The sequence below is a fragment of the Diabrotica virgifera genome, chromosome 4 (assembly GCF_917563875.1).
Source record: "Diabrotica virgifera virgifera chromosome 4, PGI_DIABVI_V3a".
Classification (NCBI taxonomy): domain Eukaryota; kingdom Metazoa; phylum Arthropoda; class Insecta; order Coleoptera; family Chrysomelidae; genus Diabrotica; species Diabrotica virgifera.
In genome coordinates, this window is record NC_065446.1 from 11,631,135 (window position 1) to 11,643,380 (window position 12,246).

The following is a 12,246-nucleotide window of genomic DNA, read 5'->3' on the forward strand; positions in this document are numbered from 1 at the left end:
ACCTATATATTGTATAAAATGTTAATTGAACTTAGGAAACTCTTTAAATTTGACATATTGCACTGTAGGCCTAAAATGTCACTTAGTTTGTTTGGTATGTTATAAGTAATGTTATATCTGTTACACGTATTTATTATTTGGCAACTTAAAATATAGGAACATTGGTAGTATGTTCACAGAATGTCTTATGGTAACATTCCAGGAATAATTTAAACAGATGTTCACCGAATGTTCCCTAAATGTCCAGGATATTCAAATATTGATAGAACTTTGGTAGTACATTCCTGGAATGTTTTGTGTTGTTAGGGTAGTTAATAATTTAATCATAAAAGTTACTGCCAAGTATTTGATTTAAAGTTATATTATAAAGCAGTTTTCAAATGAAACAAAAAGATCTTAAAATATTGTATTTTATTACAACATATTTTCTATATTTCCTATAAATAATTATTTTGTATAAAATGTTTCAAAATATCACAAATAAAACTTATTTACTAAGAATTTCTTGAATTTCTACAAAACTTTTTCCCTTCGTTTCAGGCAAGTACTTAAATAATAAAAATAATGCTACAAATGTTATTAATCCATACAACACCAGGCTCAGATACTCTCCAGCAAGTACCTTCAATTGGGGATAACTAAAAGTATTGCCAGTAGACACTAAACAGAAAACAATAGTAATAATAGCCACCCCCATTGCTCTCTGTTCATTACGAAATAATTCTCCTATTAAAACCATGGGAATGGGTCCCAAAGCAATACCATATGATATGCAGAACAAAACGATACATGCAAGGGGTAGCAAACGTATATCTTGTATAGGTGCGATGTTGTTGTCTTTTATATAAAAATAAGCACCCAAGAACAGGATTGAAATGGCACATCCTAGTGTGGAAATCAATATTAGAGGTTTTCTTCCAAACCAGTTTACTATAAATGTGGCTAGTATACACACACCAAGTTGTAATGATCCGTATATAATACTGATGATGTTTCCAGATAACAGCGTACCGGCATCGTTAAAAATTGGAACTAAGTATGCAATGATAATTGGACTTCCAGATAATTGTTGTGCAGCGAATAACAATATTCCAATCAGTAAAGCTTTCCTTGAAACACGCGTTTTAAATAAGCTAAATAGTGTCACTTTTCTAATGTCATTACCGGTAAAGCTGAAATCCTCTATTGACTGATATTCCTTTTCAATATCACTGTAGTTTGTATATCTTCTTAATTTGCTTAAAGCTTTCAATGCTTCTACTTTTCTCCATTTTGAGGTTAAATACGTTGGAGATTCAATAAGGTAATAGGCTAACAATAGATGTAGTACACAGGGCAACGCGCATATTAAGCAAATCAGCTTGACATTATCATTGATAATTGCACCGAAAATATAACCATAGAGATTCCCAGCTGGCATGGACAAACCTACTATGCAACCAATCCAAGCTCTGTTGTCTTCTTTAGAAATTTCGCTGTTGTATATCGAAACATTTATCATAATACCAGCTGAAAAGAAGCCGTTTAAGAAATAAGCTAACATATAAATATAAACATGCGTTCCAAAGGCTAAGGCGGTAAAAGACCCAACCAATGATACTCCGAGGCCTACCATACTCCATTTTCTACCAATCTTGTCTGATATTTTTGCCATTAATAGAAAACTTATCAGGGCAGATATACCTGACACCGACATTATTATAGACTCTTCAATGGGTGTCATCGGTTCTCCAAATGGGTTTATGTCTGTGTTGTTGTTTTTTAGTATGGGAAAAACCACCGATGGAAAAACATTTAAGCTTCCCACGCTTAAAAGCAGCAAATCCGCTAAAAATAATGAAAATACATTATTATTTTTTTATATTCATATATTATATGAATATAAAAAAATAATTTTACAAATAAAATAAAATAAACTGGTGGCCAAAAATGCAACTCTTTGTAAACGATTATTACTCCGGGCTAATTAGCAAAATAAAAGGAAAAGTTATTTACCAGCAATTTTATTGCTGGAATCGAATCTTATTATTGTATGTATTAATAATATAGGTATGCAAAGTCCACAGATAGTGTGCTACTTTTTTTTATAAACAAAATGGCGCCCGAAAATCGTGTTTCTATTTAATTTTTGCTCTATAACTCCAAAGATTTTAACTTTACACCAAAAACACCCAAATAAAAATTCACCGCAATTAAATTTTGCATAGAGATGTGTTTTTCCCGATTCATTTCGACGAAAACTTTCCCCGAAAAAAGCGGGTTTTTCCAACAAAATCTTTAATTTTCAACTAAAATTTTAGATAAGTAATTGTTAATCAATAATTAAATAACTTGGTAATGTAAAAGCCCTTTTCGTATAGATTATACTTCCAGAAGCCGATGGAAATTGAATTAACAGTTTAGCAACAATTGAATTGTTAATTAAAAATTTACGGTCGCTATAATAACGACAATAATTATGGTGCATAAAAATAATTATGATCTTTTCATGATACACTATACCTATCTAATGTACTTTACAGAATTAAAATTGGAATATTTAGGCGGCCTCAGGAATATCTTAAAATTATAAACAATTTTTTGGCTTGTATACAAATAGAATATCTCGGGAAATATTAAACTAAACTAAATTATGAAAACGGCATTCGAAAATCAGTGGCAGGACGCTTCTTTTAAAAGAAAAAATGTTTAATTATTACGAGTGGTTCCTCAGATACAACCGGTCAAAGTTGACCGGAATTTACGGCAAAGATATAAACAATAGGATCATGATTTTTAAACCATCACCTTTTTATTTTTGTTCTCTTCGATAAAACTATCGATAATACGTGTAAAAATTGCCAAAAATAGCAAAATTCCAATCAAAAATTAGGTTGGAGAAAATGTAACCCTCAAAGTTCAAAATCGGTATACGTTAAAAAATGCATTTTCTCGGCTTCCCATGGACCAATTTTCTTCATTCTTTTTTTGTTCCCTAATAACTCGAGTAGAGCCATCGAAATAACGCATTAATAAATGTCAAACTTGCTTTTGTTTTGTTATAATAGATTAATTTATTTATAAGAACAGAAAACTACAGATGTTTTCCAGTTGTAGGCTTTTTTTTAGATAAACTTACTACAAGTGTACCTTTTAAAGTTAAAAACATAAATATTCTCATTTGAAAGCTGTATAATTATTTAAACAATTTTTATTTAAACAAATTAAAATTTTGTGTTATAATAAATAAATTAACTTATTATAACACAACAAAAGCAAGTTTGACATTTAATAATGCGTTAGTTCGATGGCTCCACTCGAGTTACTTGGTAACAAAAAAAGATTGAAGGAAATTGCTCCATGGGAAGCCGAGAAAATGCATTTTTAACGTATACCGATTTTGAATTTTGAGGGTTACATTTTCTCCAACCTAATTTTTGATTGGAATTTTGCTATTTTTGGCAATTTTCACACGTATTATCGATACTTTTTATTATAATAATATATGTTATGAGTATTTTAAGGATATGAAAATTGGTGTGGAGAAAGAGGACAAAAATAAAAAGGTGATGGTTCGAAAATTATGATCCTATTGTTTATATCTTTATCGTAAATTTCGGTCAATTTTGATCGGTTGTATCTCAGGAACTGCTCATCATAATTAAACGTTTTTTCTTTTAAAAGAAGCGTCCTGCCGCTGTTTTTCGAATGCCGTTTTTACAATTTAATTTAGTTTAATATTTCCCGAGATATTCTATTTGTTTATAAGCCAAAAAATTCTTTATAATTTTAAAATATTCCTGAGGCCGCTTAAATAGTCCAATTTCAGTTCTGTAAAGTACACTAGATAGGTATAGTGCCTTTTTATGAAAAAATCATAGTTATTCTTATGCACCATAATTATTGTCGTTATTATAGCGACCGTAAATTTTTAATTAACAATTCAATTGTTGCTAAACTGTTTATTCAATTTCCATCAGCTTCTGGAATTATAATTTATACAAAAAGGGCTTTTATATTACCAAGTTATTTAATTATTGATTAACAATTACTTATCTAAAATTTTAGTTGAAAATTAAAGATTTTGTTGGAAAAACCCGCTTTTTCCGGGGAAAGTTTTCGTCGAAGTGAATCGGGAAAAACATGTCTCTATGCAGAGTTTAATTGTGGTGAACTTTTATTTGTGTGTTTTTGGTGTAAAATTAAAATCTTTGGAGTTATAGAGCAAAATTGAAAATAGCACGATTTTCGGGCGCCATTTTGTTTATAACAAAAGTAGCACACTATCTGCGGACTTTGCATACCTATATTATTAATATATACTATCATAAGATTCGATTCCAGCAATAAAATTGCTGGTAAATAACTTTTCCCAAAAATGGCCTATTCTCCGATAATAATCAGCCCAGACTATATTTATTTGGATGAAAAGTATTGGTCCAAGAGCTGTGAGACATTTTTGAGTAGGTATTTTAGGCAACCTGAAAATTTTACAGGTGACTCTTCCATGATAGCCTAATACAAAAATGCCGGTCTGGCTGGAGCGTAGCGGTTATTTTCCCCAAAATTCCCCCCAAATTTAAAAAGAGGGTAAAAATTGTTATTACAAAAAATATCATTGACGTGACTTTAAAGTAAATTTAAATGTTCAAATATAAAGAAAATTTACAGGACAGGCGATTTGAGGGCGATTTTAACTCTGCAACATACTTGCATGGGCGCCCCAGGATTGTTTTCAGGGGGTGTATCTGAAATTCAGAAGATTTCATCTGAATCTGTACATACTGTTAACGAGTATAAAATATACAACTATACATGCATATACATTCTTTCCGGACAGGGAGGTGCAATTGTTCTTTTAACAGGGTATTTTTTAATATTAAAAATACATATTCTTTGGTGTATGTATTATGCTTGGAAACAGGGATCATCTTCAAAGTGACGATCTGGAGATTTTTATGGAGTATGGTACTGGCAATTCTAAAAGGTACATAAATATAAAGAAGCTACAAACGGAATTAGAGCCATCTGTATGTACGAGTTTGCCTGCTTTCCACGCATTAACTGAATGTGATTATAATTCGTCTTTTTTCCAAAAGCGCAAGATTAGACCGTTTAAATTATTGACAAAAAATTTAATTTACCAGAAAGTATTAGCGGATCTTGGAGCTGCCCACGTTACCGGTACGCGCGATGAAATTTTCGAAACTTTGGAAGAATTTGTGTGCGAAATTTTTGGTACAAAAAATTTATCAAATATTAACACAGCACGATTTCAAACATTCTGCCGAAATTATAGGTCTAATAAGAAAAATAAACATTTTAAGAAAATATTCAAAAAGTGTGATCCATCCACTTTGCCTCCGCGCAAAGCCGAATTGAGACATCTGCTAAGAACTCAGTGTATCACGAGAATTTGGCGAAACGCATATTTGCAAGTCCCCAGTTCCTTAACACCTAACGGAAATGGATTGATACTAAATATGGATAAATTATATTTTAATTGGTTTGAGGGAGATTGTTTGCCTCAATCAGTTTATAATGCTGTAGTTCAGATTCATGGCAGATCATTCTGAATTTCAGATATATGGCTGAAGTTAAGCTTACATACATGTTCTTTTTATAACTGAAATCTTTTTTTTTTTAGTTAACTCAATCTTCTGCTTATTCGTGTGTCTCATCCTTTCATGTATACAAAAATGTATACCATTTTATTCAGTTGCAATGCGAAGCCAAATCTGTCTTAATTTTTACTTAGATCAGAGAGTGCAGCCAGCACTCTTATCGACGATTTCACCTCTTGTTAGAGGTTCTTCAGAGACTGCATAGGCTGCTTTCTCTGGCCCAGGTAAAAATTTTCGACATATTAATCCCATATTGCAACTTACGAGAAGGTAGTGGGTGCGTAGCGGCATCTGCTAAATAAAAGACTAAGTTTTTCAACCTAATAAAAATATTTGTAAATAAAACATTTTTAAAAGATTTTTAATTGAAAAACTTATTGGCCCATTTTCCTGGTGTCACCTCCAAGGCTTCTACAATATGCAAGCCAAATGGATGCTACAGTGAAGACAAAAGGGGAGGAATCCTACACTATGCAATTCACAACCCCCGTCTGCAGCGTGCTAAAGTTCCAACGGAAAATGGACCTAGTTACTCTATAGGAGTAATAATAATAAAAAATAAAAATGTATACCATTTTTATTCAGTTGCAATGCGAAGCCAAAACTGTCTTAATTTTTACTTAGATCAGAGAGTGCAGCCAGCACTCTTATCGACGATTTCACCTCTTGTTAGAGGTTCTTCAGAGACTGCATAGGCTGCTTTCTTTGGCCCAGGTAAAAATTTTCGACATATTAATCCCCCATTGCAACGGACGAGAAGGTAGTAGGTGCGTAGCGGCATCTGCTAAATAAAAGACTAAGTTTATCAACCTAATAAAAATATTTGTAAATAAGACATTTTTAAAAGATTTTTAATTGAAAAACTTATTGGCCCATTTTCCTGGTGACACCTCCAACGCTTCTAGAATATGCAAGCCAAATGGATGCTACAGTCAAGACAAAATGGGAGGAATCCTACACTATGCAATTCACAACCCTCGTCTGCAGCGTGGTAAAGTTCCAACGGAAAATGGACCTAGTTACTCTATAGGAGTAATACTAATAAAAAATAAATATGTATACCATTTTTATTTAGTTGCAATGCGAAGCCAAAACTGTCTTAATTTTTACTTAGATCAGATAGTGCAGCCAGCACTCTTATCGACGATTTCACCTCTTGTTAGAGGTTCTTCAGAGACTGCATAGGCTTTCGACATATTAATCCCCCATTGCAACTGACGAGAAGGTAGTAGTTAAAATATATAAATAAACAAAATATCTTAATTACGAATTCCACTAAACACAACCAATGCGCTAATGTCACTGTCACTGAAAATGATAAAAACTTCAAAGTCCATAATAAACAAGGTCTCAAAGACATGCAATATTGTTTATCCTTGTTTAACTTATTGCAGTTTCTATGGACAAGCGATTTAATTTAGTAAAATGGACAAGCGATTTAATTTAGTAAAAAGTACTAGTATAAAAAATAATTCGTGAATAATAATTTCATGAGTGTGCAAATATGTATATGTTACAGTTCAAGTTCATTATCCAGTTGGAGTTGACTCCAACTAGTTGGAGTCAACTCTAACGGCTGGTTTCAGTAAAAGTTGATTATAAATGTAAAATGAAGGTTTATATTCAACATTTACTAGTAAAAGTAGACTCCAACTAGGAAAGTAGACTCCAACTATACTAGGAAAAGTATACTCTTCCCAATGCCATTTAGTAAAAGTTGATTCTGATTCACACTAACAGCCGATTCTAGAAATTAAATGTTACTGAATATGTTCAAATTAGTCTAGGCTGTATCGTCGCCCCCGTTAGGTAAATTACTCCGATTCGAAGTTTTTGCACAAACTTACTCAAAAAGAGGTCCTGTCCTTATAACAAATCTACTGGGTGCCAGGTAGTACCTTGATCGATAAATTGTTTAAACAATTTTTTTTAGACAAATTCACAAAAATAATTTTTTCACTTCGAACAATTTTTTTTTTAGATCATTTGGCTTATTCTGAGCAAAAATAGTTATTTTCCTAACAAGTGCAGAAAGTCATACTTTTTTTAAAGCAGTCGAGTGCGGAAAAGAGACTTTCTGCAAGCGTTAGGAATAATATTTTTTCTACGAGTCTTTAAAAAGTTAACACGCGTGCGGAAAAGTAAAACGCGTGCAGAAAAGTAACACGCGTGCGGAAAAGTAAAACTTTCTAAACTAAAACGCATTCGCGAAAGTAGACATTTTTGCACGTTCGTAGAAAAAAGGTATTTTGTGATTTTTCTCTAAAATTTATTGTTGTCGAGTTATACGCGATTTAAAATTTGAAAAATGCGAAAATAGCTATTTTCAAGGCTTAATAACTCGGTTAAAATCCATTATTATGAAAGTCGGAAAGTTACCAAATCAAAGTTTATAGCCCCCTCTACAAGATCCAGCAGAAATTTTTGTCACTATTTTATTACTAAGCTTTATCTTTAATTATTAACAATGAGCGCTTATGGTGGGTGCTAAAGAGATGCACTATTCCAGCCGTCCAATGGTGAAACTCACTCGCACTCACATTGACGGCCGCCTCAATACACGGTTAGCGCTCATTGTTGATAATTAAAAATAATATCTTATTAATGAAATAATGACAAAAATTTCTTCAGGATCTTATAGAGGCAGCTTTAATCTTTGATTTTTTTTAGTTTCTGACTTTCGTAATATATAATATCGTATGGCATTTTTAAATTAACCGAGATTGAATGTAAGTGGTCAATGGCAGCAATCGATTATTTATTTGAGTGAAATTAAAATTTATTTACTTTAATTATTAAAAATATTGTACAAAATTTATCTTATTATTAATAAAATTTATGTCAAAAAGTAAAATTCTGTAGTGTTTCGCAATTATATTCATACAAAATAAATCAAAACTTTACAGATTTAGTAATTAGGTAGGTATACAATATTGATAACTAACGATTAAACATCAAAACCGGGCATCATGCAAAAGTCATCTGTCATTACTGTCATTACTGTCATTCGAATTTTTTATTTCGTCTAAAATTAAAAAAAATTCGTCAAAGTTGTAAGTAAGTGTTAATCTTTTTTATGATTGACGATACAATTTTGTACGCACCACCTCAATATTCTTTATCGAACGCGTCTGTTCCTCTGCTCGTAATATCAGACTCGTTCGATAAAGAGTCACTTTACTGACTGACTTTACTGAAATTGGTTAAACAATTTTTCGACCGCGGTACCGCGTGACACCCTGTGTATTTGTTATAAGGATTGTTATACGGATGTATGTCTTTGAGTAAGTTTGTGCAAAAAATCGAATCAGAATAATTTACCTAACGGGGGCGACGTTACAGACTATACTAATAAGTAGTTGAAACGGTCAAAACAAAGAAACGCACATCCTTCAAAAATGCACTTGAGATTCTCGTATAATCAACATTTACTGAATCGATCCAGGAAGAGTAAACTCCAACTAGTAAAAGTTGATTTAAATTTTTAAAATCAACTTTTACTGCTCGTTTCAGTTGGAGTTGACTCCAACTAGTTGGAGTCAACTCTAACTGAGAATCAACTTGAACTATGAATCAGTGGTTAATATTCGCTTCTTGCATGATTAACGCGACACCTATCGCAGTCGCCTGACTTTTTGCAATGTAATATTTATTTAGAATTTTTGATAAAATTTGTTATACAAACAATAAGTTCGAACAAACGTCAAATTAAAAAGCAGATATTTGGAAGTTCTCTGAAGAAAATATAAATTTTACGGTTTTTTCTTCACTTTTTCGTTATAGTTTAGTTGTCGGAGTTAATATTAATTAAGTCTACATCGAAAGCAATTAGGCAGTGTGAATTATTAGTACCAGATTTTAACATTAGCTGTGCCTATTGAACGATTAATTTTGTGTGTGTATGTGTGTAACACAAAATGGAAATAGATGACAATAGGAATATACCACTAGATTGGGGAGGGAAAGAAAGTCAGTATGAAAATATAAATATAAATGATAAAAATCAAAATGGCAATAATAAGGTAAGCGAAATGTCTATTGAAAAAATTACCATTCAATCTTTATTCGCCAAAATTGTCATATTTCGCCGCTACGGACGCTGTCATATTTTCGTGTATCCCCACCATGGTCACGCACGAAGCGAATATTAATAGGAAAGGCACAAAATGTCGCCTGCCAAAATTTTCAATGTGTTTTGAATGTATTATTTTTTTGTGAATCCTGAGAAAACTAATAATTATTTTTGAAAAACTTAAATACAGAATAAAAGCCTACGAAAGTCCCTTAGAATAAATAAAAAGGTTCTTTTGAATAAAATGTTTGCAATTAAAAATCACACTAAATTTTCTCTTTTATTTTCATCCCTATAACTTATTAAAATAAACATTATAGAAGCTTGCAGGGACTTCTTGCCCTCATTAGTAATGTATTCTTTCATTCTGCGTTTAAATTTTTCAAAAATATTTATTAGTTTTCTCAGTATTCGAAAAAAAAAAGAATACATTTAAAACACATTGAGCATTTTGACAGGCGACATTTTGTTCCTATTACCTTAAAATATAAGGTACATTCCATGTCAAATCACTCAGGCATAAAATTTTGGATCTCCGATTTTTCTGAACATTGGTATATAGCTTCCGCGGGACGTAAAAATAAGATATTTAAGGTCAAAAAATCTTCTTCTTCTTTTTTTTCAAAATGTTATTTTATGCGATTTTACAGTGATTTTGTGTTTATTTAAACAAATTTACATTTTCTGTCGTAAAGTATCAATGAAAAACATAATATTTTAATAGAAAAGACTGAAAAATGTCATTATATGGCATTATAGCAAGTTACTTTGAATCAAAACAAGTTTTTGATCAAATTCTATAGTGTAAAAAATGTTAAAATACCGTTTTTACATTTTCCTCCATTCCCAAAATACATCGTCATCGATTTGGCTGAAAATTTGCCCACAGCTAGCCAAAAGATAGGACTTTAAGTGGTTAGAAGGATTTGAATTATATTACAATACCAATAAAGTTACATGCAATAATATCAGACTCAAAAGTGTATATTAGTCCAGTCGGAATAGCATTTGACCTTGAATGCCAAGCTGCCCAAAATTTTATTTTTCTGATCTTTAGGGGAGTCAATAGTAGCCTAAATTTAAAATCACGAATGAATTCCTCCGTTACGTTAGCCACCATCTTGATTTTAAAGGAGAACTTGTTTTGCTCAATATCTCCCCCATTTTTAACTTTTCGACAAAAATGGTAGGAACTGAAATTGTTCCAAATAAATCTTATTTACAATTATTACAATTTCTTTTTAACAATTTTTGTCGTGAGGTCGATATTTTCGACTTAATTGTACTTAGAGTAGACGCCTATATTTTTGACTATAATATTGCATGTAACTTTTTTGGTATTGTAATATAATTCAAATCCTTCTCACCACTTAAAGTCCTATGTTTTGTCTATCTGTGGGCAAATTTTCAGCCACATCGATTATTATGTATTTTGGGAATGGAGAAAAATCTAAAAAACGGTATTTTAACGTTTTCTACACTATAAAATTTGATCAAAAGCTTGTTTTGAATCAAAGTACCTTGTTATAATGCCATATAATGACATTTCTGAATCTCTTCTATTAAAATATTATATTTTCCATTGATACTTTACCATAGAAAATGCAAATTTGTATAAATAAACACCAAATCATTGTAAAATCGCATAAAATAACATTTTGAGAAAAAAAGAAGAAGAAGATTTTTTGAACTTAAATATCTTATTTGTACGTCCCGCAGAAGCTATATACCAATTTTCAGACAAATCGGAGGTCCAAAATTTTTTTTGCTCCAAAATTGAGTGATTTGAAATGGAATGACCCATAATGTGATGGTAAGATATGTCAGATATTTTTATTACTATTGAAACCGTACGCATTTACTCTTATCTGAGTAAAGAAATATGTATGTTGACATTTGTTACAATTATTTTGATGATAATACAAGTAAAATATATGTGCTATAAAGTCAGTTACCTGCAAATGCTGAAACGTAAAATATCCATGATGATTTCTGAGTTTCTTTCGATAGGGAATTAGATTCAATATTAGGTATGGGTATGACGTCGGCGTCATATAGTAAGGGTGTTTGGTCATTTTCGGGCATTACTATACACCTTTTAAAATTGTTGGTAATTGTATTGCCACTGCTAATGTATTGAAACGTCTTAAAATGAATTAGTTATGGTTGACAGTAGGTTAAGGATCAATAGTTTCGATAATAAAGTCTAAGTTTTTTTTTTATATTATTGACCGCATTTAGATATCAATAATTAATATTCCTCTATCAAATATCGATAAAATATACCACTTGTGCAAACTAATTTATAGTCGCATCCTTGAATTATATGCGCACATTATTCTTTTAAATAAATTTAATAAAATTATTGTACAAAATAAATTAGCCTTATACATAATAAGAAAAAATCAGCCTAAAAATTATTAAAAATAAAACAATGTGCTATTATAGGGGAGTGCAATTAGAACAAAAACAGGCATTGTTTCGGAAAAATTCAAACAAGCTAATATTTTTCTAAAAATTTTTTGTTAGTTTATACAGGGTGTTTCATTAATAATTGTCCATATAGTAACT

The 12,246-nt window shown here is 31.2% G+C and overlaps 1 protein-coding gene across 1 annotated transcript; it reads right to left on the reverse strand.

Annotated features, from left to right (window-relative positions):
* Nucleotides 1-393: 393 nt before the first annotated feature.
* On the reverse strand, nucleotides 394-11,871 carry LOC114334940 (facilitated trehalose transporter Tret1-like). The gene is made up of 2 exons (XM_028285076.1): nucleotides 11,631-11,871; nucleotides 394-1,827 (listed from the first exon to the last, which is right to left on the reverse strand). The coding sequence occupies exons 1-2, from the start codon at nucleotides 11,758-11,760 to the stop codon at nucleotides 488-490; spliced, it is 1,470 nt and encodes a 489-aa protein (XP_028140877.1). The 5' UTR covers nucleotides 11,761-11,871; the 3' UTR covers nucleotides 394-487.
* Nucleotides 11,872-12,246: the final 375 nt, after the last annotated feature.

Coding starts and splice junctions, on each gene's coding strand:
- LOC114334940 (XM_028285076.1), bottom strand. CDS start 11,760: ATGCCCGAAAATGACCAAACACCCTTACTATATGACGCCGACGTCATA. Junction 1,828..11,630: donor TTACGTTTCAGCATTTGCAG/GTAACTGACTTT, acceptor CATTATTTTTAG/CGGATTTGCTGCTTTTAAGC.